At 34.4% G+C, this 25,933-nt stretch overlaps 1 protein-coding gene across 1 annotated transcript in view; it reads right to left on the bottom strand.

The window, feature by feature from the left end:
* Positions 1 to 25,933, bottom strand: part of PPIP5K2 (diphosphoinositol pentakisphosphate kinase 2) — a 58,752-nt gene that overhangs the window by 7,298 nt on the left and 25,521 nt on the right. The window contains exons 11-28 of the mRNA XM_029285182.1: positions 25,618 to 25,704; positions 22,999 to 23,074; positions 22,786 to 22,895; positions 20,966 to 21,051; positions 20,531 to 20,656; positions 20,313 to 20,434; positions 18,312 to 18,494; positions 16,025 to 16,166; positions 15,352 to 15,575; positions 13,067 to 13,194; positions 12,241 to 12,355; positions 11,521 to 11,628; positions 11,325 to 11,441; positions 10,377 to 10,550; positions 6,332 to 6,493; positions 5,057 to 5,126; positions 2,927 to 3,046; positions 2,121 to 2,183 (exon numbers count right to left, since the gene is read on the bottom strand). Coding sequence (XP_029141015.1) covers positions 2,121 to 2,183; positions 2,927 to 3,046; positions 5,057 to 5,126; positions 6,332 to 6,493; positions 10,377 to 10,550; positions 11,325 to 11,441; positions 11,521 to 11,628; positions 12,241 to 12,355; positions 13,067 to 13,194; positions 15,352 to 15,575; positions 16,025 to 16,166; positions 18,312 to 18,494; positions 20,313 to 20,434; positions 20,531 to 20,656; positions 20,966 to 21,051; positions 22,786 to 22,895; positions 22,999 to 23,074; positions 25,618 to 25,704 — 2,213 coding nt within the window. The remainder of the gene's footprint in view (positions 1 to 2,120; positions 2,184 to 2,926; positions 3,047 to 5,056; positions 5,127 to 6,331; positions 6,494 to 10,376; positions 10,551 to 11,324; positions 11,442 to 11,520; positions 11,629 to 12,240; positions 12,356 to 13,066; positions 13,195 to 15,351; positions 15,576 to 16,024; positions 16,167 to 18,311; positions 18,495 to 20,312; positions 20,435 to 20,530; positions 20,657 to 20,965; positions 21,052 to 22,785; positions 22,896 to 22,998; positions 23,075 to 25,617; positions 25,705 to 25,933) is intronic.

A 25,933-nucleotide genomic window follows, 5' to 3' on the forward strand; every position in this document is an offset into this window, starting at 1 on the left:
GAAATTCCTCAGAGGAAACCGACCAGCACCTATAGAGGTCTGGATGCTCTGCATAGAGGCCCAGAAAAGGTAAAGCACTGTCAGTAGGTACTGATTTCACCATATTTCTTTTACTCAAGATGAAAAAAAGGGAAAGACTGAAAAAAAGGTTAGGGTTACCAAAATCAAGAGAAAGAGAGGCTCCAATGAAAAGGTGAGGAAAAGACAATAAACCACGCCTGTCCCTAAGAGTCAGTACCAATGTATCGAAGAGTATCTTTAACATTCAAATGAATACCTAAAGCATACAATAATTTATTAAAGATACTAAGAAACGTATTTAATAGATCAGAGAAAGCTTTGTAATGTAGTTGTGCATAATATACAAAGTATATTAAGAACATAATTTAGATGAAATGTATTTAGCTATTAAACAGAATTTTCTTGCTTATGCAAATATGTAATAGTTAACATTAAAAATCCAACGTTATTGCTCTGCATTATTGCATTAAGCTTCTTTCTCTTTTGAGTTGGCTTAATTTTAGAGCTCAAACATGTTTTCACATGTTTCAAACAAATTTCCAAATCCATACAGTATTTAAAATATATACAAAATGTCATTAAAATATTTTTCGTAACTAAAGTAGACCTGTTACAGACAGTCCTTGCTTTCTGACTGTTGCTTAACAACCATTTGAAGTTATGATGGACTCAAAAAAAGCTACAACTATCCTCAAGTTACAATTGTTGCACCACCCTATGGTCACATAATCACAGTTCAGGTGCTTGACAATTTGCAACCTGATGCACTATGCCGTGGTCACATGATCACATTTTACAACTTTTTTGCCATTTTCTGGCAAAAAACACCCATTGGCTAAGCTGGATTTGAAGTTACGAACATGTGATTTGCTTAACAACCATTTAATTTGCTTAACAACCACAGTGAGTTACTTAGCAATCATTGTAAAAACAGTCATAAAATCAAGTCCAATCAACTTCGGACCACAACGAATTATGACCAAAATTCTGGGCTCAACTATATGATCATAAGTCAAGTATTTCCTGCATTATTTAGATTGTTTCTAATAATCAAATGTATCAAAGAGTTAACTATAATTCTATAACCTCAGTAAGACCCCACATTTTTTTTTCTTATTGATCTTTTTCTTACTTAATAGTACTGGAAAATTTTGAATTAAGGACTGAGGGAGCATTATTATTGTGTGGCAATCAGTTCAGTTTCTACAATAAAAAGATTCATTCTGGAAAAGTTTGTGCAAAATGTTTCATATGGGAACTGAAAAAAGGTTGTTTTTCCCCAACATTTAATTTTAACAACAACAAGAACAGTTTTGAACTCATTCACAGTCTTGAAGGGAATGCAGCTATATATATTGATTAAATAAAACCCGGTTCCATCATAATGGGAAGATGATTTAAATAAGGGAAACAACTTGTGATAATGTTAGTATAGTGTACTGTTTTAACTTTTATTTTAATGCAATGCAATTTCAAGAAAGATGATTGATAGATTTTATTTTAAACGACAATTTAAATTAACAAGGTGCTCTTATCAATAACTGTTAATGAAATTAAACAGTAACCCAAGTTTAAAGGCAATGTAGCTTGGGGTGCTGAAGACAAAAAGAAGTAGAAATGCCTTTTCTTTTTTGCCTTCTGCAATTCTCAACACCATCTGATGGTTGCTATTGGAAACAAAATGCTTAAGAAAATGCACTTTGATCTGATTTAGCAAGACATTTTTTTATGCTGTGGTACAAAGGTTCAGGATGAAAATATCTAATGCAGCAAGAAGGCAAAGAATATTATGAAGAGAGTCCAAGGAGCTTTTAAAAGCATGTATTAAGATGTATTCATTGCAACAGTCATTTGGATGAATGTGTATAATTAGACTTGAACTAATTTTTCATATTATTTCCCCAAAAGATTTGATGTGTGAATTTAAAAAATGAAATTAATATATGAAAAGGGATTAATTAATTGCCATACCTAATAATTGGATAAATGTCTATGTGCTTAAGATGGAATGTAGAAAGATAGTGGGATAATAATATGCATCCCATTTTTGAGAGGGATGAAGCAAGGGAATATTTTTTTTAAATAAAAGCAAAACATACCATTGGTTGGGTGTCGAGCAAATGTGATAGAAAACCTTTTAACAGCAGAACCACGTGTGGTGTCTGAGAAAGAGAAAAACAGGTACCTGAAATTCAAACCAGCTACCAGAGAAGGGGGACATTTCAAGAAAAGACAGGAAGGTGGGAAGAAGGGAAATAAGAAAAAAGGTTAGAATTAAGTGGCATGCAAAAGGTATTGGAAAAAGTGCATAGGCCAAATAGATTTAAAAATAACTTTTGCTTGACATTAACTAGGATTTTAATGGAGTGCATGGATTTAAAGGAGTAACTGCAAATTCGATGCACAAAATTATGCATGATTGGCATTTAATGTTCAGGTAGTGACAGCAGAAAAAAGGTGTATGTATTTTTATTCTCAAATATGTTAGAAAATATTGCAATACCATTCAAAATTTTGTGCTGTCATTTCCATTAACTGTCCAAAGCCTAAACTATAATTTTAAAACATCTATATTTTTTGTTTCATTCCTTACCAATTTCAAGAATTTTCAAAATACATTTTTCAAAACACTTTTGAAGTGATACTTCAAAATGTTAATATTTTGTATAGATTGTATTTCTTAAAGCTTTTATTCAGAAGATATGTTACAGAAGAACTGAAGAAACATTAACCTCAACCTAAAGCTGAAAAAATAGGCAGTAAGATTCACTGTACTTAAAGTGACAAATAATAACCTAGCCTTCTTCTCAGTCAAAAGATTTAGGCTTTTTAAAAAAATGTTCCTTAGTGTGCAATATAGAGGGCATGTGTAAATGTAAATGCATGTGCGAAAGTGTGCACATACCATCTATGCAGGCAGAAGAAGTCAGCTTTTTACGATGAGTACGAGCATAATCCTGTAGATTAGGTGCACTTGAAGACCCCCCGAGCACTGAGGTGCTAAACAGGCTCGCACAGTGAGACCCTGATGGGAGTTAGAGAAAATACATACAAAAACCAGGTGTTCTTCTATTCATATTGGGATGCATGCAGCATGCAAGCACTTTGATCTTACCACATAGAAGGCACCTTGTGGCATTGCCTTGGACAGATTTACATTATGCTTGTAGCATCTTAGTGATATTTACAGTAATTTCCTATAATAATTTGTGTTTAAAGTTCTTTTTACCAAAGATAAAAGTTCTTTTTACCAAAGGCTGTCCTTAAATGAAGGATAAACAAACTTGGCAAAGGAAAAAGCAGGCAATATAAAATAAAAAGAGTGGAATTATAAAGGTTAGATTTCAGAAACTGTACTTGAACTGGAAAAAAAAATGAAGATAGAATTCTAGATACAGCAGAACTGAACACATATTCGTATGCAAATTTTCCTGGAATCCTTGAGTATTTATTAAACAATGTGCTTGTGGTTTACATCCATTTGGGTCTTTGGTAGATAGATCCTATGAAATATACCCAGTAGCTAAATTCACTCTACTTGTATTAAAATATATTAATTTCAAATTAATACTGAAATTGTATAAAACAATTATGTTTTTGCTAATAACTAAAAACTTACTTATAAAAAGTAGTATTAATATACAATAATACAAGGTTTTTTTTTCTGTGGCATATCTACACTATCTAATTCACATTTAAAAGTTACAAAAGAGGCTACTGTAGATGCAATTTATTTTTTTCAACTATTGATATAATGTGTTTCTCAATGGAACTTGTAACGGGGGAAATTTCCTACCATATTTGAAAACTGATCTATATAACTTTAACCATATATGCCCATAACTGCAAGGAGTTGCAGTAGCTATTAATGACCTAACAAAAAGCAAAACATTACTAGGACCTGTGATGATGAAACCCCTCCAATGTAAATGAGTGCTACATCGGTAGCAAAAATTTTGGAACCAAAGATGCACCTTCACTTATGCACATAGGTAGATCAGGTGTTTTTTTCACATTGACAATATGATATAGCATAGAGAGGAAGACTGAAAATTAGAAAAAGTAAATTCAAAAAACCAAGAGCACCTGATGTATATACATTTTTCTAAGGAAACTTCTGATATGATTAACACCAAATAAAGGCTGTATTGAGGGACTAAAGAATTTAATAGAGAAATTCAGAAATTTTTAACTGGTTACATGTCAAATTATTTGACAATATTTATAATTCTGGATGTTCTGAAAGTGTTATACAAACTGGATCATCTATATCTAAGAACACAAATAATCAACAATGTACTACTGGCAACATATTAGGTTGCAGGAAGTGAATGCTGAGCATGAAAAGCCTCTACATTTGCTCTGTTAGAAGACTAGTTCCACTGAGCTGGTTCTCTTTCCCAGTTAAAGAGTGTATAAAAAGAATTTTAGCTTTGAAAACTGGTAACTTGTGATGACTTTTTCCTTTCTTCCTTCATCATCCCTTTTTGGATTTGTGAAATCATTTACTGTAAACCTGTAAAGCATTAATGGCTTTGTTGGTTTCTGATTTTTATTGCAACCCGCCCTGGAAATCTTTTTAGATGAAGAAGGCAATAATGCTTTCAATATTGATAATACAGTAAAGTATGATTTAATAAAATCAGTATTCTTCTGCAGTGTTATTTAGAAAACAGTATCTGGATTAAAATAAAATGTGCTATAAGACAGCAGTTACAATAGCTATCTATGTTTATATACTGAAAGCTGTAGTTGATGGAATTTGGGGTAGTGCAAAGAATTTTTACTGTTGTTTTAAAGGAAAAAGGAAGATAGCAAATAAGGAAAATAAGAATGGCTTGATTTTCAAGAGCATCTTAATTGATACAAAGGAATATCATCCCAATAATCTTAAGTGTTTTTGGTATTGATCCAATAATCAGTTGGTATTAAAATTAGTGTGATGCTGAATTGCAGACCTACAAGTTTATCAGAACAATATTAAAACCAGGGTACTTCTATTTCAAAAAAATAGGTTTTTATTAGATATACATACCTATAGTACTGGTCTTTTGCTCCACAATTGTTCTTGGAGGTCGAAAAAGACTATTATTTTCTGATGGTGCCTGGACATAAGAAAGAGATAAATAAGGAAAGCAGTCTAATGGGCTGGTTGAATCCATTAAACTTGAAACAGCCACCTGCTAAGACAGACAAGTATTAAAAAGCCATACAATGGGTTAGTAGAAATACCAACATAATATGAAAGATCATGCAATTATTGCTGAAGGGGTTCCATTTCACTCATGAGATCCTTGCAATGAAGTGGTGCAAGCAGGCATTCATGATAAAACAGGACAGACACCAAGAAAATTATGAAAACACAGATCATTTTAGTTTAGTTTACCAAATGAATACTCCTAAACTGCGCCTGTATTGGAAGGGGGAAAAAAAAAGAGGAAACACAGACAGGCTGATGAAGTCACCATACAATCACTGAACCATATGCAGCCCTACGAGAATGAATTCCTGATGTTCAAAACTTAATACTTATTCTCTACATCAAAATATTTTAAAAAGTCAAGAGCAAATAGAAACAACATAGTTTCTAAAGAAAAGTTTTCACAACAGAACACCATCCATTGTTTAGTATAAACAATACAACTGCTTTAAAGTATTAGCCTTTTGACTAACGTATTTAACTAAATATACAATATTATATTCATTTTCCCATTTCAGTATATTTTATATGACAATGGGTGAAGTACTGTGAGAAGGAGGAGGAGGAGGAGAGAGGGGAGGGGAAAAAAGTATATCCAATTAAGGTGTGGAGAAAATAATGATTAATACTAATGATTTTTTTTCCTGCACAGTTAATGACAACTGAAAATATTATCTATTTCTAACCCCAAATATAGCATAACCCAATTATTTCCAAACCATTTAGATTTGCCTGTCACCAAATTAGATGCTCTGCTATTATTTATTTAGGAAAAAAAGCCTTGAAGGACAGCTAAGCCAGAGCTTAGGTCTGTTTCATTAGGCTACAACCCATAATAATCCATACAGTGCTAAAAGAAACCAATTCCATAACCAAATACGTTCAGTGAAAATTGTGTAGGAAAAAGCGAACAAAAAAAAAAGACATGCACTTGCTTTTTTCCCCCCCAGGCATTTTTGGAAGTAACTATTATTTTTAAAATCATATTTTAATGAAAGGTGAAGTAATTTACTTTGAACAAAATCCAGAACAAGGGATTAGATGTCCTTAAAGACAATTGGTTCCTGCTTGGAATGCACAGTAACGTTTAATGAAGTAAAGTTTAAAAACCTGTTGCCATGAGCCAAAAATACTGGATGTGAAAGCCAATGATTTAGGGGAGACAGGGGAAGAAGTGATTTGTTCCCCTGATCTGCGTCTTCGACGCCCAGTACCCACACCACTGGTATAATGCAGCCACTCTGGGCTAGACACACTCAGGGGGCTCTCTTCCTGGAAATGAGAAAGGGGGCAAAAAAACAGCAAAGCATGCAACGTTAGAGTCAGAGCTAAATGGTAAGAAAATAAAATATAGTTCCACTCTTTTCTAAATAGCTCGATTCTAACCAAACAAAACCCATCAGCAACTATTCAGCTACTGGTTTTGCTTCAGGTACATCAGCAATATTAATGGTGATTTTTAAAAGTCTACACAGAAATGAGTAAAACTGTGTGTGTATGCGTGTGTATTTTAGACATAAACATAATTCTGGGTAAACATACATACAAACACATACATACACTTTTGCTGCATCCTATACCATTAATGCAGTATTCTTATGAAATAAAATTAAAAACTCTTTGGAAATTATATAACTGAACTTCGATAGCAGTAGCAGATAACTTCTTAAAGCTGAAGATATATTTTATTAACTTTTTCTAATTAGAAATCAGTGAAATCAATAGTCTGGTTAAGCCTCATTCTTCTTTTAGTTTTAAGTGCAGATAAAAGAACGAAACGAGTCACCAGTAAAAAAAACTTCCACATCAACGATGTTCCATACACACAAATCTCAATACAGTATATTACTTGAAAGATAGTTAAGTATCAAGTATCAGGATCAAGTTCACAAGGAATATTTTTAAAAAAAATAAATAACAAATTTTCTTTATAAATGACAAAATTACAAATAATTTATGTTGATATACACTGAAGGTAACAATCTCAGGATCTAGAGAAAAAGTGAGTAGAAGTCATTTTATCAATTTTTTTTGTAACAAAAATATTTTATTTTAAATAACATTTTTCAATATTTTTCTTTGAGATGAAAAGAATTTGACAATGTCCTTTAAATGTATACAAAGGATGCTTTCAAAAGAAATGTAATATGGTGTAACTTTAACAATATTTTCAGGCTTCCATATTGAAGTTTCAAATAACTACCTTCAGTAAATTAAGATTTTAATTGGTATAGAACTAATAGAACTCACATGTATAAATCAAAATCTAGAGAGGATAGGTATAAATACTGTTATAGCAGATCTTTTTGCATCCTGAAAGAAAGCATGTTTCAAAAATATTCATATATTATTAAAAATTATAAGCTGTTGAAATTTAATAAAAGTATTTATGCTATTATAGTAATACATTTTTCCATTATTGTAAGTGACAAATGCTATGGAAATATAGTAAAGGAAGGACAGGTTACAGAATTTAGTTACAACAGACCAGCTAACTAAGAAGTGTTCTTGTGTCAAAAGAATTCAGTGCAACTGCTAGATGAAAGACGGGAGGGCTCAAAATAACAAGACATACATTATGTACAGCAATTGTTGGAAAATAGAAGTTTATGTCACAAGATTTCACATTAACTGGACTGTGAATCCTGAACCCCTGGACCTAACACTGAATTGTCAGTTGACAGAAGGAAGAGCCCCTACAAGTAAGGATTTGGAGATGTCTGCAGCAACAGTTACTGGCTTCAAAATGGAAGTGTGCAATGTGTGCAAAGCACATTAAAAGAGGCTGAGGCTTTCATTTTGAAGCCAGTGACTGTCACTGTGAATGCCACTGAAGGCAGCTTACCTGATTATGTTTGCTACATTTAAGCATCGTTTAAGCGATTCTCTCTGCCAAACCTGAGCTACTGTTCTTATAATGGTTACTAATAGACCTTTATAGGCAGACAAAACTTGCACAAAGCAGAAGATATTTTTTTAAAGACTGAGAGGAATGGCAGGTAGTACAAAGACGGAATACTGCCAAAATATTAAGACCTACAGCAGACAAAGGAAGATTTTCTATAGTTCCCAGCATGCCATAAGAACCCATGGACAGTTTGGACAACTGACCACTTCTGCTGCGGAGTACAAAGCAAAAGCAAAGAAGGTTTGTTGTCAAACCACTACTTCCAGATTATCTAATGCCTCAGTTTTTCCTAGATAAACAATGCCAATTGCTCTTAGCTGTTTGGATTTTTTTCCCTCTTCAAGTCAGTTTTTGACTGCTTGCAACTGCAGTTTTCTTGGTTAGATTTTTCAGAAGTGGTTTATTACTTCCCTGGGCTGAGAGGGAATAGCAATAGCACTTAGACTTATATAGCACTTCATAGTGCTTTACAGCTCTCTCTAAGCGGTTTACAGAGTCAGCATATTGCCCCCAACAATCTGGCTCTTCATTTTACCAACCTTGGAAGGATGGAAGGCTGAATCAACCTTGAGCCGGTGATGATCGAACTCCCAGCAGTGAGCTGAATTAGTCTGCAATACTGCATTCTAACCACTGCGCCACCACAACTCACAACTGGCCTTGCCTAAGACCAGCCAGCTGGCTTTTTGCCTGAAGTGGGATTAGAACTCATGGACTCCGGCTTTCTAGCCTGATGCCTTAACCATTACACCAAACTGGTTGCAGTACTTCTGTTTAAACTGGTTAAAAATTACTAACTAAAATTCAGTTACATTACATTGCCAAATTTTTTGGAATTACTGTACTAGTATTACTCTTTCCTCAGAATTAAAATGTAAAATATTAGCATACAGGATATGATGTAGTTTGGGGTTTTTCTTCTGCCATTGAAACCATTGATAAAAAGGTCAGTGAACACCTTAATCTGTTTCACTACTGAGAAATATGTTTATTATAGCAAATCTCTCCTCCTGAGTCAGACGACCTCATTTTACGATTTTTTGCTAATCCATATTCCAAATGTCTAGGAGCATCTCAATTTTTTATTGCATGTAGAATCAGGTTTAGGTTCTCTATAGGGTCACATGCAGTTCTATAATTTAAAATTTAGGCTAAATTTTATTCTCATTTATGGCTTGCTTGTCTCTCTGATTTTTATTATCCTGAAGAAACATATTCTGAATCTAAAATATTGTAAACTTTTCTGTCCAACTTTTGGTTTTCCTTAGGTTTGAGATAAAATGGAACTGAGGTAAATATATATTTGTCAATGTCTACCAGAAAAAAAATTAGAACATCTTCCAAAAACAATGACAGTAGTCTATTGGGAAGAATTTCAGCCTATTAATACTGCATTTCTGCCTCAGTGGAGAGTGCTTAATTTGGCCAGATTTGATGCTGTGCCATACCTATTTGATATTTTACATACTGTAGTTCAAATATTCTCAGCAGGTTATAATCATGTCATTAAAACATCCATGGTACAAAATAAATTAAGTAAGCAATTGTAAATAATCTTAAAAAGTTTAAACAAAAAAATAAAAATAGTAGAAATAATCAACCAAGCAATCAAGAAAGATGACATCGTGTCAACATAAACAAGGCTTCTGAATTAATTTTTAAAAGCCTAATAAGGGTCAAAGAATGGAAGCGAGTACAATCTTTCGATGCAAGAGTAATTATGCCATACCTGGTGAAGGAAAGTGAGCATGTTATGCATGTATTGCTGTATTATCAGTTTTACACAGCCAGAAACACTGATTTAATATTCCCACTTTATCTAATTGTGCGTGTAGGACTCAAAGCTGATTAATTTCCAGAAATCTACAAAAGGTTCATTAATTCTGTTCTATAACTATTGTTCAGAGTAATGCAGACTTTCTTACATATATTTAAAAACTTGATTTTCCCTTTGCTTCTTTGACTATCTTCCCGATTAAGTATAATATTATAATTAAGTAAACTATATACAAGATTATTGTGGGAATGTGTGCACACCTCAAAGGCCAGGCTAGGTACAGACTGTCATGGAGAAAATCTATCTTTATGGTTGCTAGGAGTTGACAGTGATTTGATGGTACATAATCAATCAACTAATCACTATAATACTAGTACGTTTTCTAATTTTTCAGTATCACCAACATTAATTATACTGATTAGTTGGGGAAGTACTGTAATTTTAAAAATTAGTGGGATATCTAAACTTACTTCTGCTGAACCCATTTTCCTGGGTCTTGAAAGGGGTGACTTCCTGTGTATATGAATTGGATCTGACACCATTGGCTTGAACATCATTACTGAACGATCAGTTTCATCTCTTTTATAAGCATGGGGGTCCTCATCATTCTCATTTCTACGGGATGTTTGTTTTGAATCATCGTTCTACAAGAAAATGGATATTTCATGTTTTATAAAATTTCATCAAGCATACTAAAAGCATCATTCTTCTGAATATTAAATACCATGACACTAACTAGAATTGTGCAGCGTTGCGACTATGACACACTTACAATGTCATTCCCATTCAGTTATTAATCAAGTAATGTTAAGAGAGACATCCCATGACCATCACTTGTGATTTTACTGCCAGCTTCTCCATTGACTCTGCTTGTTGGAAGCCAGTTGCAAAGCACACAAATGGAAATTACATGACTGCAGGACACTGTGATAGTAAATGCCCACCAGTTGCAAAGTGCCCAAATCTAAATCACTTTACTGTGGGGATTTTGTAAATGTGAGGATCAGTCAGGAAATTATTTTTTCAGTGCCATCGTTAATTTCTAATGGTCAGTTAAACACGACAGTTCTTAAGCAAGATCTATTATACCTTGTCCATATTGAAAAGCACTCTAAATCAAACATACCTAATAACAAAGGTATCAATTCTATTATAACAGCACTCTAATTTATTTTGTAATGCAAGTCCTTGCTAATTATCACTTAATAGACTGGCTTCTGATTTTATACAATTACATGGAAAAAGTGCAATGCTGACTGACTTAAAATAGTTAAATACATCTCCAAATATATTTAAAAGTTTCTAAACTTAAACCAAAAAGAAAACTGGAGATTTTTATTTAAGCAACCAAATACTGTGAAATGACACGAAAAGTGCTCTTTAAGTTTCATATGAGAAACATTTCTAAAAGCACTTACCTCCCGTGAAGCAGGTCTGTAACCAAAACCTGATGGTAAGTTTTTATCTTCTTCACAGCCTTTAGCTCCTGGACTAAAATGTAACTCCACGTGGAAGCGTTCTTCTGACGAAACCTCCTAAATAAATGGATGTCAGGTTATATTCTGACTATATGTAATTGGCTTTTGTCTTAAATTATTGTTTATTGTTTCCTACCTTATTTGGATCTTCATACAGCATGATAACTATTTGGGTCATGTAATTGAGTTCACTGACAACATTGAGATAATCCATAGCTCTTTTCCACTGTTCATCTTTTGATGCCTTAGATACAAAAAAATGTACGTACCACTTGTTTAGTAATGTCTCTGTGTTGATCCCTCTTTTTACCTTATATTAAACTAATTGTAAGTTGCAATCCTAAGCGTACGTACCATATAGGCACTCTGAATGTATTTTCAATTGATCTATCTTATAATTCAATGTTATATATTAACTTATCAAGTGATGACAAGCAAAACATCAAAAAAATAAAGACGCATAGCCAGCCAGAAATTAATCTTAAAACATTTATTTTTTCCATATTATTTTTAACTTACTAGCAAATTCATTAACATGCACACCAGGCTATTAAGCTTGTTCAACAAAATATGGCTTTAAACCTTAGTTTAGTCCTATCTATTAACTAGTATTTTAATCTGTTTTAGACCACAATGAAATCACAAAAAGGTAACATGAGTTTTGCAAGCTAATCAGTCAATGTTTCCATTACTGAAATGTTTAGAAGTCAACTGTGATGACTATTTAGATAATTCTTCAGGTTATTTGCTGAAAGAAAAAATATTATTGAATAAGTAGTTTATTGAGTTGATTATTAAATGTGCCTACTTGTATATCTTCAGCGATTCTGAAAAGGAATACCACTGAAAAACTTACATCACATAAAGAACCATAGCGAAGAGTTGAAAGCAAAGAATGGACATGACTCTCACTGGTGAAGTACAGCCTAGTTCGGACATGACGTTCAGGAGACATAACCCCACTAGAATACCTAAAAATAAAATTGCAGAAGTGAATAAAGGGCACCATATATTGCATCTAAATATAACAATCTAAAATTTCTAGATCTAAACTCTAAACATTAACTAACAAACGTTCCCACAGTTTTCTACTAATAATAATGAATTAGGCACACCGTTTAAGCTTCTGTATCAATTTTCTCCTGTTCATGATTAATTAACCTAGGCATAAAACAATATATTTTTGTTTTTTTGTGCTTAAATTTTATACAGCCTTTATGAATCCATACTTACCTTGGACCTAAATCTCAAGTGGGGGAACTCTGAAATCTTAATCAGTGCTACATTTATGTTTAAGAAAAATATATACTTTACACTCTGAATTATCTGAAGCTAAACCCTTGTTTTAAGCTGCAGAATATAATGCTGTGTGTATTTGAAAATCTGCACATCCTTGATCAAAAATAAAACCAGAATCTTATCAGAACCTTTGCCTAGGAGCCAAACTGCAAATGTGACATGTGAAATATTAAAACATAATTACCTTTGAAAGTAATGGAAATTAAGTTAAAGTGCCTCAATTTACCATGTTTGTGATCATGTATAAATAAAGACCATAGGTTTTTTTAATGCTTAAATTATATAGATTTCATAGAAGGACTGGAGGCTATCATTTTAAACTAAACACTTAGCTAAATTTATTGTGATATAAGGGCTTTAGTAATGTAAAAAAAATAACTTACAAAGGATGGAGTTTGTTAACAGTATCATCATCCTGAGTCCTCTGAAGATCAGACCGAATTTTCCTCAATAGTGGATTGCAGTAACCTTTAGCAATCTCTAGTTTTTCAGCCTCAGTAATACCATATTCCTTAAGTGAAAAAATGTGAAAATAAACTTGGATATTCCTGAAAATTCCCTCTCAATGTAGAACTCAATTTGTTAGATAAGTACCTATTTCTACCTAAGCCCTTAATGAGATAATTTCACTTTCAGATAATGTCACAGTAGTAGATGGTGATAGGTATGGGCCTCTGATTCTTGTTCTGCTGCTGGATCTGCCTCTGGACTAAAAAACAAAACAAAGCACTGCAATTCTTTGCTAAGTTGTAAAGTACTATTTTTTTAAAAGAGAAGATTGCATGTCAATTCAGAGAGCAATGATATGGACAAGAACCCCTAGGATTAACCTACCCGTTACACAGAATGGGACCTAAGCAATGACAGCAGCAGTAGAGAACTTGTTTCAACCTAAGTCCACATAGCTTTGAGCAGTGTTCTAGGGGCCGTATTCTAGTTAATAGGACCATATATCAAAATAGGTGAGGCCACTTGATAAGAATAAGCAGCCCCAGGCACATTTTTAGATACTAATTCCTCCAGAAAATGCATCTACTGGATTCACTAGATATATTTTTAAAGCTTTATTTTATTGCAGGGACAAAAGGTAAAGGATACAATATTCACTGGAAAGAGAATCAGTTATTCCTTCCTTACCTCTATATTACACTAAGTAAGGTTTTAAATCACCATTGGATTCAGATGAGATATTTAAACTGGAGCTTCTCTGTAATAAAGATGTGGAGACAAGCTCATTTTTTTGCTGACATTATGGCTAAAAACATGCCATTTTTTTGGATAGGATATTACAGGGGATCATTTATGTCCAGTTGTGGGATTCAAATATGTGAACAATCGGTTCTCTGTGTGGCTGCTGCTTCCGGAAGTCCATTCTGGGCCTGGGCAACAAAAAAATAGCTACCGGTTCTGCCGAACTGGTGTGAACTGGCTGAATTCCACCACTATTTATGTCCCATCATCATAATATCATGAGGTGATAAAACTTTCACTTCAATTCTTAAACAATTAAAACAAAATAATTGATTAAAATGGGGGAGGGGCAAACCCATGGGAGGTGGGGAAGAACTTTAGACAAAATGAGGAAGACACAGGTCTCATTATGAGTCTCAATTTTGGTCACATTGGCTTCCAGGTGCAAAATCACCACGATTTTTGTTTTGGATGATAATACTGCCTATTTGCTAAGTTCCGAATATAGGGTCTGTGTTTTTTGTTGTTCCATAAACATTATTTTGTTAGTTTGTATGGTTATCTTGTTTATAATAACAAAATTTATATTATAATTGTTATTTTGTACTCTTATTTTTTATTCTGTATGAATCAAATAGCTATTGGTAATAAAATAATTCTCTTTCCAAAATGTAACTTAAGACCATACATGACCGCAATAACCAAATTCAAATCCATCTATAATTCCAATTCCTCCATTTCATTGATCATTTGCATTCCAATCACCCATTAGTACTTTTATATGCTTTCTCGATGCTGTATTTAGCAACCCTTGGTTTGTCAAATATTTTTTTCAATGTCTTCCATCAGTTCCACTGCTTGTTTAACATTGATGATCATTGTTATAGCTCCATTAACTCTAATCTAGATGATCCTGTTGTTTACTGTATATTACTAAAGTACCTACTTAGCAATATTCTTTGGGTATCATTACAATCCTATTTCATTTAATGGATTCATATTCTGAATAGTGTATCATGTAATCCTCATATTTTAATTTTTTGAACCTTGTTTTTGCTCCTTCTTAGGGAGTAGATCTGAGTTAATCACAGGATATAAGCAATATGCCCCATGATTCTATTGGAAGCCACATTAAAATAATCTAGTTATTGGATACAAGGCTACATCCAGGAGAAAATCTAATCAACTGTATAGGATCCACAACTGAGTAAATAAATATAAAATTGCACTATTATTCTGGATTCAGTCTAATGTCAACAAGATACATGCCATTTTTTAAATATCAGACTCCTCAATTTAATAAGGGAAAGAGGTACTGCTTTTCAATTTGTGGTAATTCATAAAAACTGCTTTATAAACTACAAATGCATTTTTAGACAGTAAATTTATTCATTTCCCTAACAGTCAATAAATTTGGTCTGGAGAATATAGCCATTTTATTTTAATGATAGTATTATGTAAGCTGCAATGTACATACCTGAGGGATCACAATGTCAGCCAAAGCCTTTGACAGTCTGTATAATTCCATTGTATTTTCTAGCTTTAAAGAGACATTATGCTGAACATCATATTTTATGCAGTCATAGATATCTGGGATTTTACTTATATCATATTTTCCATTCTTTGTTTTAAAGTCTTTTTCAAGCTTGGCCCACCTACGCAACATTAGGTCCAATGTTTCACTATGATAAAGTTGAATATCTAGTTGGACAAATAATTGTTAAAAAGTAATAATGAGAGTTGATTAAAGTAACATAAAGGAATGTTACAATAGACATTAAAGAAATATTTCTACCCATTCCTTAAGCTTCAGAGCAACCAGTTTTCTTACAGCTCGGTTTTGTTTTATTTTTTTCTTTTACACATCCACACTAAAATAGTTTGTACTTCTGCAAATCTGGTACTTAACTAAGCCTATTGCTATCTTCTTTCCTGCGCAAGGTTACTGCTATTTTACTTACATAGCAATCTACATCAGTGAAGTTAATTTGCTATTACTATATTAGAGTAGCTAAGAGTCGTTGAGCAAACTATTACAATTTTTTTTTCTGAAAGTTGCTCCTGAATAAAAAGGTGTCATAACAATTAATTATAAAATAAATATACGCAATTAATATTATCAATCCAGTCTGATCAAGCAAACTATTTACCTGCAAATTTAGGATCTTCCATTCGTTGTTTGATTTGAGACGTCAAACTCTGGATTAAAGAATATACCTTATCACATGTCTTAATAGGATTTTTTATCACTTGCATTGATTTTATCAGAGAAACACTGCCAGATGGTGTCAGCTGTAGTACCAGACCAAAAAGAAATATGTAAGCTATAATACTTATAGTTTACATGTATAGCAGCTGATATCCTAATCTCTGAAAAATACGTATTTTTAAAATGTGCTATGCTAATATGAGAAAAACTTATAAATAAAACCAGCATTTTGACTTATCTTTTAAATGCAGGTAATCTTTGACTTAAAACAGTTTATTTATTGACCATTCAAAGTTATGACACTGAAAAAAGTGACTTATGACCATTTTTCACACTTATGACCCTTGCAGTAGTCCCCTGGTCACATGATTAAAATTCAGACACTTGGTAACTGCCTCATATTCACGACAGTTGCAGCGTCCTGGGGTGATGTAATCTTTTGCAATCTTTGATAAGCAAAGGCAATGCGGAAGCTAGATTCACTTCGCAACCATGTTACTAACTTAACAGCTGCAGTGATTCACTTAACAACTGTGGCAAGAAAAGTCATAAAATGGAGAAAAATTCACTTAACAAATGTCTCGCTTACCAACAGAAACTTTGAGCTCAATTATGGTCGTAAGTCGAGGACTACCAGTATACTACTAAAAATCCTATGCTAAAAGAAATACTAATTTCAAATAATTACTATATCCAACAATTTTGTTTATTAGTTCTAACTGACAAAATCCAACTTAACTGATGTCCATCTTTGCCTTATTTTCCATTAACTCTCCGTACTTTAATATTTCAAATCATGTAAGTACAGCTACATACTAAAACATATATGTTGTATTTAAGAACTACAGAAGGCTACAAGAAATATACCAGTTTGACCAGGCTTTAGACTAAGGCACATCATAGAATTTGCACTCCTAGTGTGTTAGTGAACGATCTTTGGAGAGATCAAGATCAGGGAGTACAACCTTTTTAGTTTCCTGATGTCTCAGTAGCTTTCCATATGATCAACCACGATACTTTTCTGGACTGTCTCCAGAGGATTAGGAGGTTTCTCCTTCCTGGGGGCAGTTTATATTTCTTCTTTCCCTCCCTCCCTTCTTCCATTTACACAGTCACACATCTCAAGTACATGATTCTAGATGTCTTACAATTGTTATAAAACAACCACATAAACAAAATGCAATATAAAAAAGACATAAACACATATAAAGCATCCATGTAAACAAAATATTAAACCTAATCAGATTTCAGAAATATGGATTCAGAAGGATACCATAGTTGATGGTATCAAATGCTACCAAGAGGTCAAGAGGAGAATGAATGCATTATACTAGAAGTCGTCCAAAAGTGACAACAGTCCTGTTTCAATTCGATACCAAGGTCTGAGACCTGACTGGAAGGGGTCTAGATAACCTTTTTTTCAAATTACTCTGAAGCTTTGTATAACTGCCTTTTCTAAACATGTAAGGCTGGAGACTGAACAAAAATTGTCTGGTATGAATGGGTCTAATGCAGTGGTTCTCAACCTGTGGGTCGGGACCCCATTTGGGGTCGATCGACCATTTCATGGGGGTCGCCAAGCAAGGCTGTCCACCATTTTTTTTGTCCGCCATTTTTTCCCCTTTTCCAGCGGGTGCCTTACCTCCCTTGGGCTGGGCCAGCTGGTGGTTGGCCTGCTCCGTCTCTGCCGCTTGCCAGCTACGCCTCGGCCGGCGCAGGGGGCGGAACCACGCATGCACGGCGCTCCTGGGCAGGGAAAGTCCTCGACTTACGACCAGTTGGGTAGTCCTCGACTTACGACTGGTTTAGTCCTCGACTTACGACCGGTTTAGTCCTCGACTTACGACCGGTTGGGGTCGCGGCATTAAAAAGGTTGAGAACCACTGGTCTAATGGATGGCTTCTTGAGTGGATGAACCAATTCTTTAAGAAGAATTCATCACAGCCAAGTCTTCTCCTAGGATGTAGGCAACCTGGGGGCATGAATCTCACACTCATGAGAAATCTGTCCATTTCATAAGGCCCAACAGGTTCAAACTCCTATCAAGTAACACAGCAAGACTGCACCTAAGCACGCCACAGGACCTGTATAAAGGCTGGCGTGCAATTGGGAGTGGATTCAAGCAATTTTGTCCAACAGATACCTGACATATTCCTCCAAATAGCCTTGTACAACCTTTCCTGTAAAATCTTTCACAATTTTAATTCATCTGTAGAGTATTTTCTAACCTTTTCATAGTCTTCAGAAGTAAAGTCTCTATCTCTTTGGAGAATTTCATTAAGGCGTGCCTTCACCCGATGTTGACAACTGCTAAGAGAGTCACTGTCACTGTCCAATAGACCATTCATATTAGCACTTTTGACCATCTGCACAAGTATAGGTGTGAGTTCCCCTTCCAATGCCAACAAACCCTGGGGAAAATAAAGTTACTGAATAGAATTAAATATATTAATTCTCAAACTAAACAGAATATATAAAATGTATAGGTGATTGTCTTATCCATTATGAATTTGATAGAAGAACTGCATTACAACTTACATATAGATAAAATAAATAATTCTAAAGCTGTCCAAATTCATTTTTATTTTGTTTCTAGGCACCATTTTCAACTGTCTAATCTGGGTTTGGGATGTGATTACCAAAATGAGGAACAATACTCCAAGCATTTCACTGGAAGTTTTTAAGAAGTGACTGGACAACCTTTTGTCTGAAATGGTATAGGGTTTCCTGCCTGAGCAGGGGGTTGGGCTAGAAGACCTCCAAGGTCTCTTCCAACTTTATTATTATTATTATTATTATTGTTGTTGTTGTTGTTGTTATAGACCATGCAAACTTATAAAGTGTTACACAATAAAAACAGCATTAAGCAAAACAAAAACAATCACAATTCTGTTCGACAATTATTGTGCTAAACAATAATATTGTCAGGTTTTGGGGTAACATATAGCATGAACTTAGCCACCGTAGTCTGTTAAATAAGGTAGTCTGCATTAATAAATATTATTATTATTATTATTATTATTATTATTATTATTATTATTATTATTATTATTATTATTGTTGTTGTTGTTGTTGTTGTTGTTGTTGTTGTTGTTGTTGTTATAGACCATGCAAACTTATAAAGTGTTACACAATAAAAACAGCATTAAGCAAAACAAAAACAATCACAATTCTGTTCGACAATTATTGTGCTAAACAATAATATTGTCAGGTTTTGGGGTAACATATAGCATGAACTTAGCCACCGTAGTCTGTTAAATAAGGTTTGTAGCTTGCCATGATGTATAAATTCAGCTAATTGAAACACAAATTAATAGACATAGTATGTTGAGTGAATAGCCACTGAGATTTGCACTACCACTTCTAAATCATTTCATTTTGATCAAAAGGCATTTTCTGAACTTGATGATTGGTTGTTCAAGTATTAATTTGCATTTATGAATAGGTCATCATAGATCGAGCTTTTGAAATGAATTAGTTCATACAGGAGAGCCAGTTTAGTTAGTGGCTCAGATGCTGGACTATAAACTGGGACACAATAAGTTTTAGTATTCCTTTAGGCATGGAAATTGGCTTGGTGACTGAGTCAATTACACTCTCTCAACTCAGTCCACCTTACAAGGTGGTTCTTGTGGAGAAAGTAGGGAAGAAAAAACAGACACAAACATACACACACACACACACACACAAACTAGAAATGGATATGTCATCTTACACAATCCATTATGAAATTTTGGCAAAGGATTTGTGTGAATTAAAATTTTAGTCTAGTAAATTCCAAATTTGGGAAAGGCTGGTTGAGAACATCTACAACTCATTATCTAATTTCATTTCAAAATGTATTGCTAATAAAGACGGGATATAAATCAAATAAAAAACCTTGATATAATTGCTCTCTAATTAGACTCAAATTAACTAGGCTCAGAGAAATACATGCACGCAATTTTTATTTTTAGATCTGTTTTTGTATAATATTGCATGCAATTCCTTATGCATACTAAAATATATATTTTATATGCAATAAAGAAGCAATTTAAACATTTCATGAAAACTGGCTGAAAAAACGTTGGTGCTGATTAAGTACTGATGAAATAGTCCACTTTGCATTGAGACAATGGAAGAAGTTATCTTTTATATATATAAATATAAAAATGCAAAAGAGCTGAACTCTTCCTGCAAGTAATCTATACACAAGTAACACTTCATATTTTCTACTGACGTTATACTACCTTTGCAAAAGCTGCAGCTGTCATTTGAACTCTTCCTTCATCAGATGCATAGATTTTGAGATCATGCCGATAAGTACTATGCAATCTAAGTAGGCCACATCCTGGAAATCCAGCATAGTCACCTACCAAAGCAAAACAATGAAGTTTCTCATCTCTTCTGTAGATCTTCTTTTTTCCATAGATATGACTTCCAGCCATTACAAATAAAAACCAGTTACCTTGTCCACCTGGATACATACATCGGAAAGCTCTTCCTAGTTCCTCTGCCTGAACTCTGCCTGCAGGTGTCAATTCTCCTCCCCATTTGAGAACTAAGAGTAGAGATGGCTCTTGTTTGCGGTTATCTAGGCAAGTAAAAGATATTTTTTTTTACTTATATTCAAAATTTGTTCAGAACTGCAGTTCGATTATATTGGATTTTGGCTATAAAGTTTGCCCTAACTCTAGCCATAATGGAAAAGAAAATATTATAAGCTGAATTGATGTATTGACATTAATCAATTCAATGTAAGCTACTGATCAATTCAAAGAATAATCAGATTGGCCCTAACCCTGTTGACATTTCACAAAGCTCTAAAGACATTAATTGTGTTCCTAGGGTTAAATAAACAAACTAATTGATGCACATTAATTCCTAAAAATAACCAAAATACCTTCTTCTTCACTAGATGTTTTAGGACAACCATGAGGAAGATATGTCAGTTGTACTTTGCGATTTATGCCAGAAAAATGTCCATACCTAAAAACAACGAGAATAGCATAAATGAATAATACTGGTAAAAGAAACACAACAAATCAGATGAGTTGATAATATGGGATACTACAATACAGCCACAAGAAACTATGTTTTGCTGTATGGAGAGAAAGCAATCATGTTTACTGTTCAAATTTTTAACCAAAATACCAAGAAAAATGTGTCACCCACAGATAAGGCATTTTTACCATTTTTTATTTCACACGTACTTTACTATATATATTCATGGAAAAGCCTATCTGTGGATGAACTAAACCTGTTTTTTGGGATGCATTTTGACACCTAAAATTCTTGCTTATCTGTGGGTTTATTGCCGTATGCTATTAGCAGAGTTCAAGAAGAGCAATAACACATATTACTTTTCTATTATAATTTTCTGTCCATCCTTTAATGATTGTAATATTAACATAATTTAAATAAACTGGCCTCATAGAAAAAGATTTCATGCATGCAGAAAAAGTTTAATTAATGAGTGTAATGTGCATGTGTACAGGTGGTTCTCAACTTACAGCCCAATTGACCCCAAAATTTTTGTTAAGTGAGACAGTTAAGTGAATTTTGCTGTATTTTACTATCTTTCTTGACACAGTTGTTAAGTGAATCACTGCAGTTGTTAAATGAATCTGGCTTCCCCATTTGCTTGTCAAAAGGCCATAAAAGGTGATCACATGAGCCTGGGACACTGCAACCATAAATATGAACCAGTTACCAAGTGTCTGAATTTTTATCACATGACCATGGGGATACTGCAGTGGTTGTAAGTGTGAAAAAAAAACCAGTCATAAGTCACTTTTTTCAGTGCTGTTATAACTTTGAACAGTCATTAAACGAATGATTGTAAATCGAGAATTATATGTATAATATGGCTTAGAAAGTAGAGCAGATTCAGCAGAAATCTTATATTAAATTAAAATGGGGAAGGGGGAGTGCAGGACCTCTTTACAACAGTCAAAACTTTCTACAGAGAAGCTTGAAACAGATGCAATTGTTTTAAGGAATCATATTAAAGATACAGCTGCATTAATAAATAAAATAGCATGTTTTTCTGCTCACATGGAAGTCTGCTAAAAGACATGATTGTTCTAAAAAGGTCCTGATCTCTTCTGCATTCTGAAACGTTTTTATTTTTTTTATTTTTATGACCCTGTAATTCCTTTTATCGGGGTGGAGTCAGAGTGGCTGAATGGAGCTGAACAATTACTGGCCAGATGCCCTTCCTGATGCCTAAGCGGAGTTCGCAACAGATATTTTCTCTTTGCATACTGACAGAGAAACATCTGTCGTTGCCTAGGATTGAATTCTCAAGTTTCTGAGTGGGAGGCAAGTGGCTTCACCTCTAGGTCAGTGTGCCGCTCCCAAACAAGTTATTAACATTACTTGTATATTTTGTTCAAAATAGAAATGGGAGCCCCACTTTTTGAAAATATCATGATTGTTTCAAAAGAAAGGTATTATGAAATTAAGAGGTTGACTCCAATCCTTTAAAGAAACAATAGAAGAAAAAATATTCTGCTTTCTTTATTGTCTTCTCAGTGAATCTAATACAACCCACTTCCTTTAAGACAAATAAAACAGTCAGAATCAGCAACTAATCTAACAAGGTACATTAGACTAGTTCCAAAGTTATAGATCTAGCTATGAAGAACATCAGATGATCTTTACATAGTCATTCTAAAATGTGTTTTTATTACATCAAAATAATTGAAATAAAATACTTACATCTCCAATACAGTCTTTAACTGTTCAAGTTTAGATTTGTTTTCTTCTATTTCAGAGTCATTATTCTGTCCTAGCTCAATTAAGAGCTGTCTTGCAATATCAAGTACTTCCTGAAAACAGTGGCAATTTTACAAGTAGTTCATAAAAATGGATAATAACATGTGTCTAGAGAAGAAAAAAGTTTAAAAAAACAAACAAACCCAGAAACCTTACCTGTAGCTGCCTTGGTTTCTTCAACTTTAACTTCCCAGATTTATATCCATTGCATTTTTCAAAAAGATCAAAAAATCTTTAAAAGAAATAGAGAATGATTGAATTATTTCACAAGATAATCACATACAGATTCCAGCATCACCGGGTGATAATGGCACACATATCAACTTCCCACGAATTGATTGATAGAACTGGTATTCATTTCAGAAAAAATAATATCTTATACTAGAATTAGGATTACATGAAAATTCAGTAAGGTTTATATTTATATTTTTTTGAAGAAAATTTCAATTTTCTTTTAAAAAAATATTTATTTATTACAATGTATATGGCTGCCCATCTCATCATGACGACTTTTAACAATTAAAAACACAGTGTTACAACATAAGCACATAATCAGCAGTCATGGTAAAAATAACAAATAACAGTCAGCTTAACCATCCCACAGGCTGTGCCACATTCTGACCTCCATTCCCAATCACATAGCCAACTCTTCAAGACTTATAAAAAAATAAACAGGATTAGGACTAATCTATGCCAAAACTGAGGGATGATAAATCAAAGTGTATGAGCCATCACAGAAAACAGTCTCTCCTTGGGTCCCACCAGATGTAACACTTTAAAATGGAGTCCGCAGCATGCTTTCTCCACCAGATTTGATGAGAAAGGTAAACACAACTGGGGAGAGGTGGTCCCCCAAATAACCCATCCCATGCTATGAACTTGATAGGTAACTACCACCACCTTATGTGAACCCATAAGCACGAGGGCAACCAATGCCTCTCATAGAACAGAAGTGTAACATGGACCAGTCAAGAGCACACATAATTGCAAATGAAGGCGAATATACGTGTCCCAGGATAATGTTGCAGGATCTAATCTGGATCAGTCACCGGGACCAGTGGTTTTGTCTTCTGAGCTTTTGGACTCTTGCTGGAGCCCATGATGACCAATCCAGATTGGACCCTACACATAATTGTCCACACTGCTGCATTATGAACCAACAGCAGTTTCTAATTCTCTTCAAGAGCAGCCCAATGTAAAGCACCTTACAGTAATCTATTTGGGAGGCAACTATAGTATGAATGATTGTGAGCAAAACATCTCGGTCCAGTAATGGTTACAGGTCGAGCACAACACAAAGCTGACCAAAAGCTCTCCTGTCTGCAGCTGCCACCTGTTCCTCAAACAGGAAACACTGCCCAGAAAGACTGCTAAATAGCACTGCATCTGTTTGGGGTTCTACAATACCCTCCAGAACTAAAGATAGAAAACCTTGTGTCTTGGAGGCTCTAAAACCAGAGCCACTCTGCATGCTGGGTTGAGTTGAAGCCTGTCCTTCCTCATCCAGACCACATAGTTTCCAAACATGGAGACAGAATCTCCATAGTACTGCTTGGTCAGCCATGGGTAGAGATAAAAGCTGATGCATATACTGTATAACTGACGATATCTTCACCCCATGCCGTCAGATGACCTTAACCAGTAGTTTCATGTAGATGTTAAAAGGAGCAATCTAACCATGACAGAAGAGCAATAAAAGTCTCCCCCAACTCCAGTTCATGTTGCCACTGCTTCAGCAAGAAAATCAGAGCAGATGTGTGACCACTGCCAATTATATCATGCCCATAGCTATCATAGTTACCATGAACTGCCATGCTACTTCATACGCTATCCCCATATTTTTTTTTTACTTAAATCAAGCCGGTAAGGTAGGAAGGTTGGTCCATAGCAGGGAGACTGGTACAAAAGCAATAATCCCTAATGACCCCTAGAATCCAATAAACAGGGTCTTACATTCAATAATCTATGAATGCCACCAATCCTGGATAAACATAGCCCCTTCTCCCTCTGCTCTTGGGCCTTGACAGGTGGCACAAAGTAAAACCTGTGTGGGTTCATCCTCAAGATTGGAACACCTCCCTCAGATTCCATCCAAGTTTCAGCATTAAACACTAGGTCATCTCTCTTATTTGTGATAGATCACTGGTAAAGGAGGCCTTACTGCAGACTGAACTCTGATTCAGAAGACTTCTGACGGCCCGTTGATCAGAAAATGGGGTCAAACAAACTGTGTTATAATGTAATAAATACCTGTGAAAAGCATAGGGGCTATGTTTCCCAAGTGAGCCCTCTCCCATGGTCTCCCACTATGCCTTCCTCAACCATTACCATACATATGTTCTAGCCTATCCTTAACACCCCCCAAATCTCCTCCTCCCCCAATTCCCTGGCCCATCTCTGGATTAAAGAGTCCCAATCACATCACAAACCAGGAAGTCCATCCCCTGGGATACTTCTATTCACGCCATCAGTTCCTCCAGCAGCCCTAGACCATACACTTTACCCCTACAAACTTCACAGTTGTATCCTATTGTACTTTAATATCATAAGAATTTCATCAAATTTAGAAATATCTAGGAGGATTTTTCCCAATGTGATGCCCCTCAGTTATGTTTAAAGTATAATCCCGAGGATTCCAAGTCTGCAAGCAGAAGTAACAGTCCCAACATACGTGGAAGACACTTGTTGTATAACGCCTCTTAGCTCAAATCCTAAATTTCAAAAAAGTATTCAACTTAAATATTTCACTATTTCTTTTTATCACCAGGTGCTTACTTTTGGTGTTTAACTTCCATTTTCATTTTTTGCTTTGGTGTCCGATCTCCATGCCGTATTACAGCAATGACACATCTAAGCTCCATCCTGCAAATATATAAGGAATATGATTATATGTTTCTATTTATTATTGAATTGAAACAATCTGATTTAGTGATAAGCAAACTATATACTAAACTGTAGAAGCCACCAGCACACACAGTCTAAAAAGTCTTAGTAAGCATCCAATTTAAGCATCTTAAATTGGAATAAAGAGTCAACGGCAACTTTTTCCATAAAACAGCTACTACTATGGAGTAATTATCCAGAAAAATGG

The sequence above is a fragment of the Protobothrops mucrosquamatus genome, unplaced genomic scaffold (genome assembly GCF_001527695.2).
Source record: "Protobothrops mucrosquamatus isolate PMUCROS unplaced genomic scaffold, P.Mucros_1.0 scaffold1382, whole genome shotgun sequence".
Lineage (NCBI taxonomy): Eukaryota > Metazoa > Chordata > Lepidosauria > Squamata > Viperidae > Protobothrops > Protobothrops mucrosquamatus.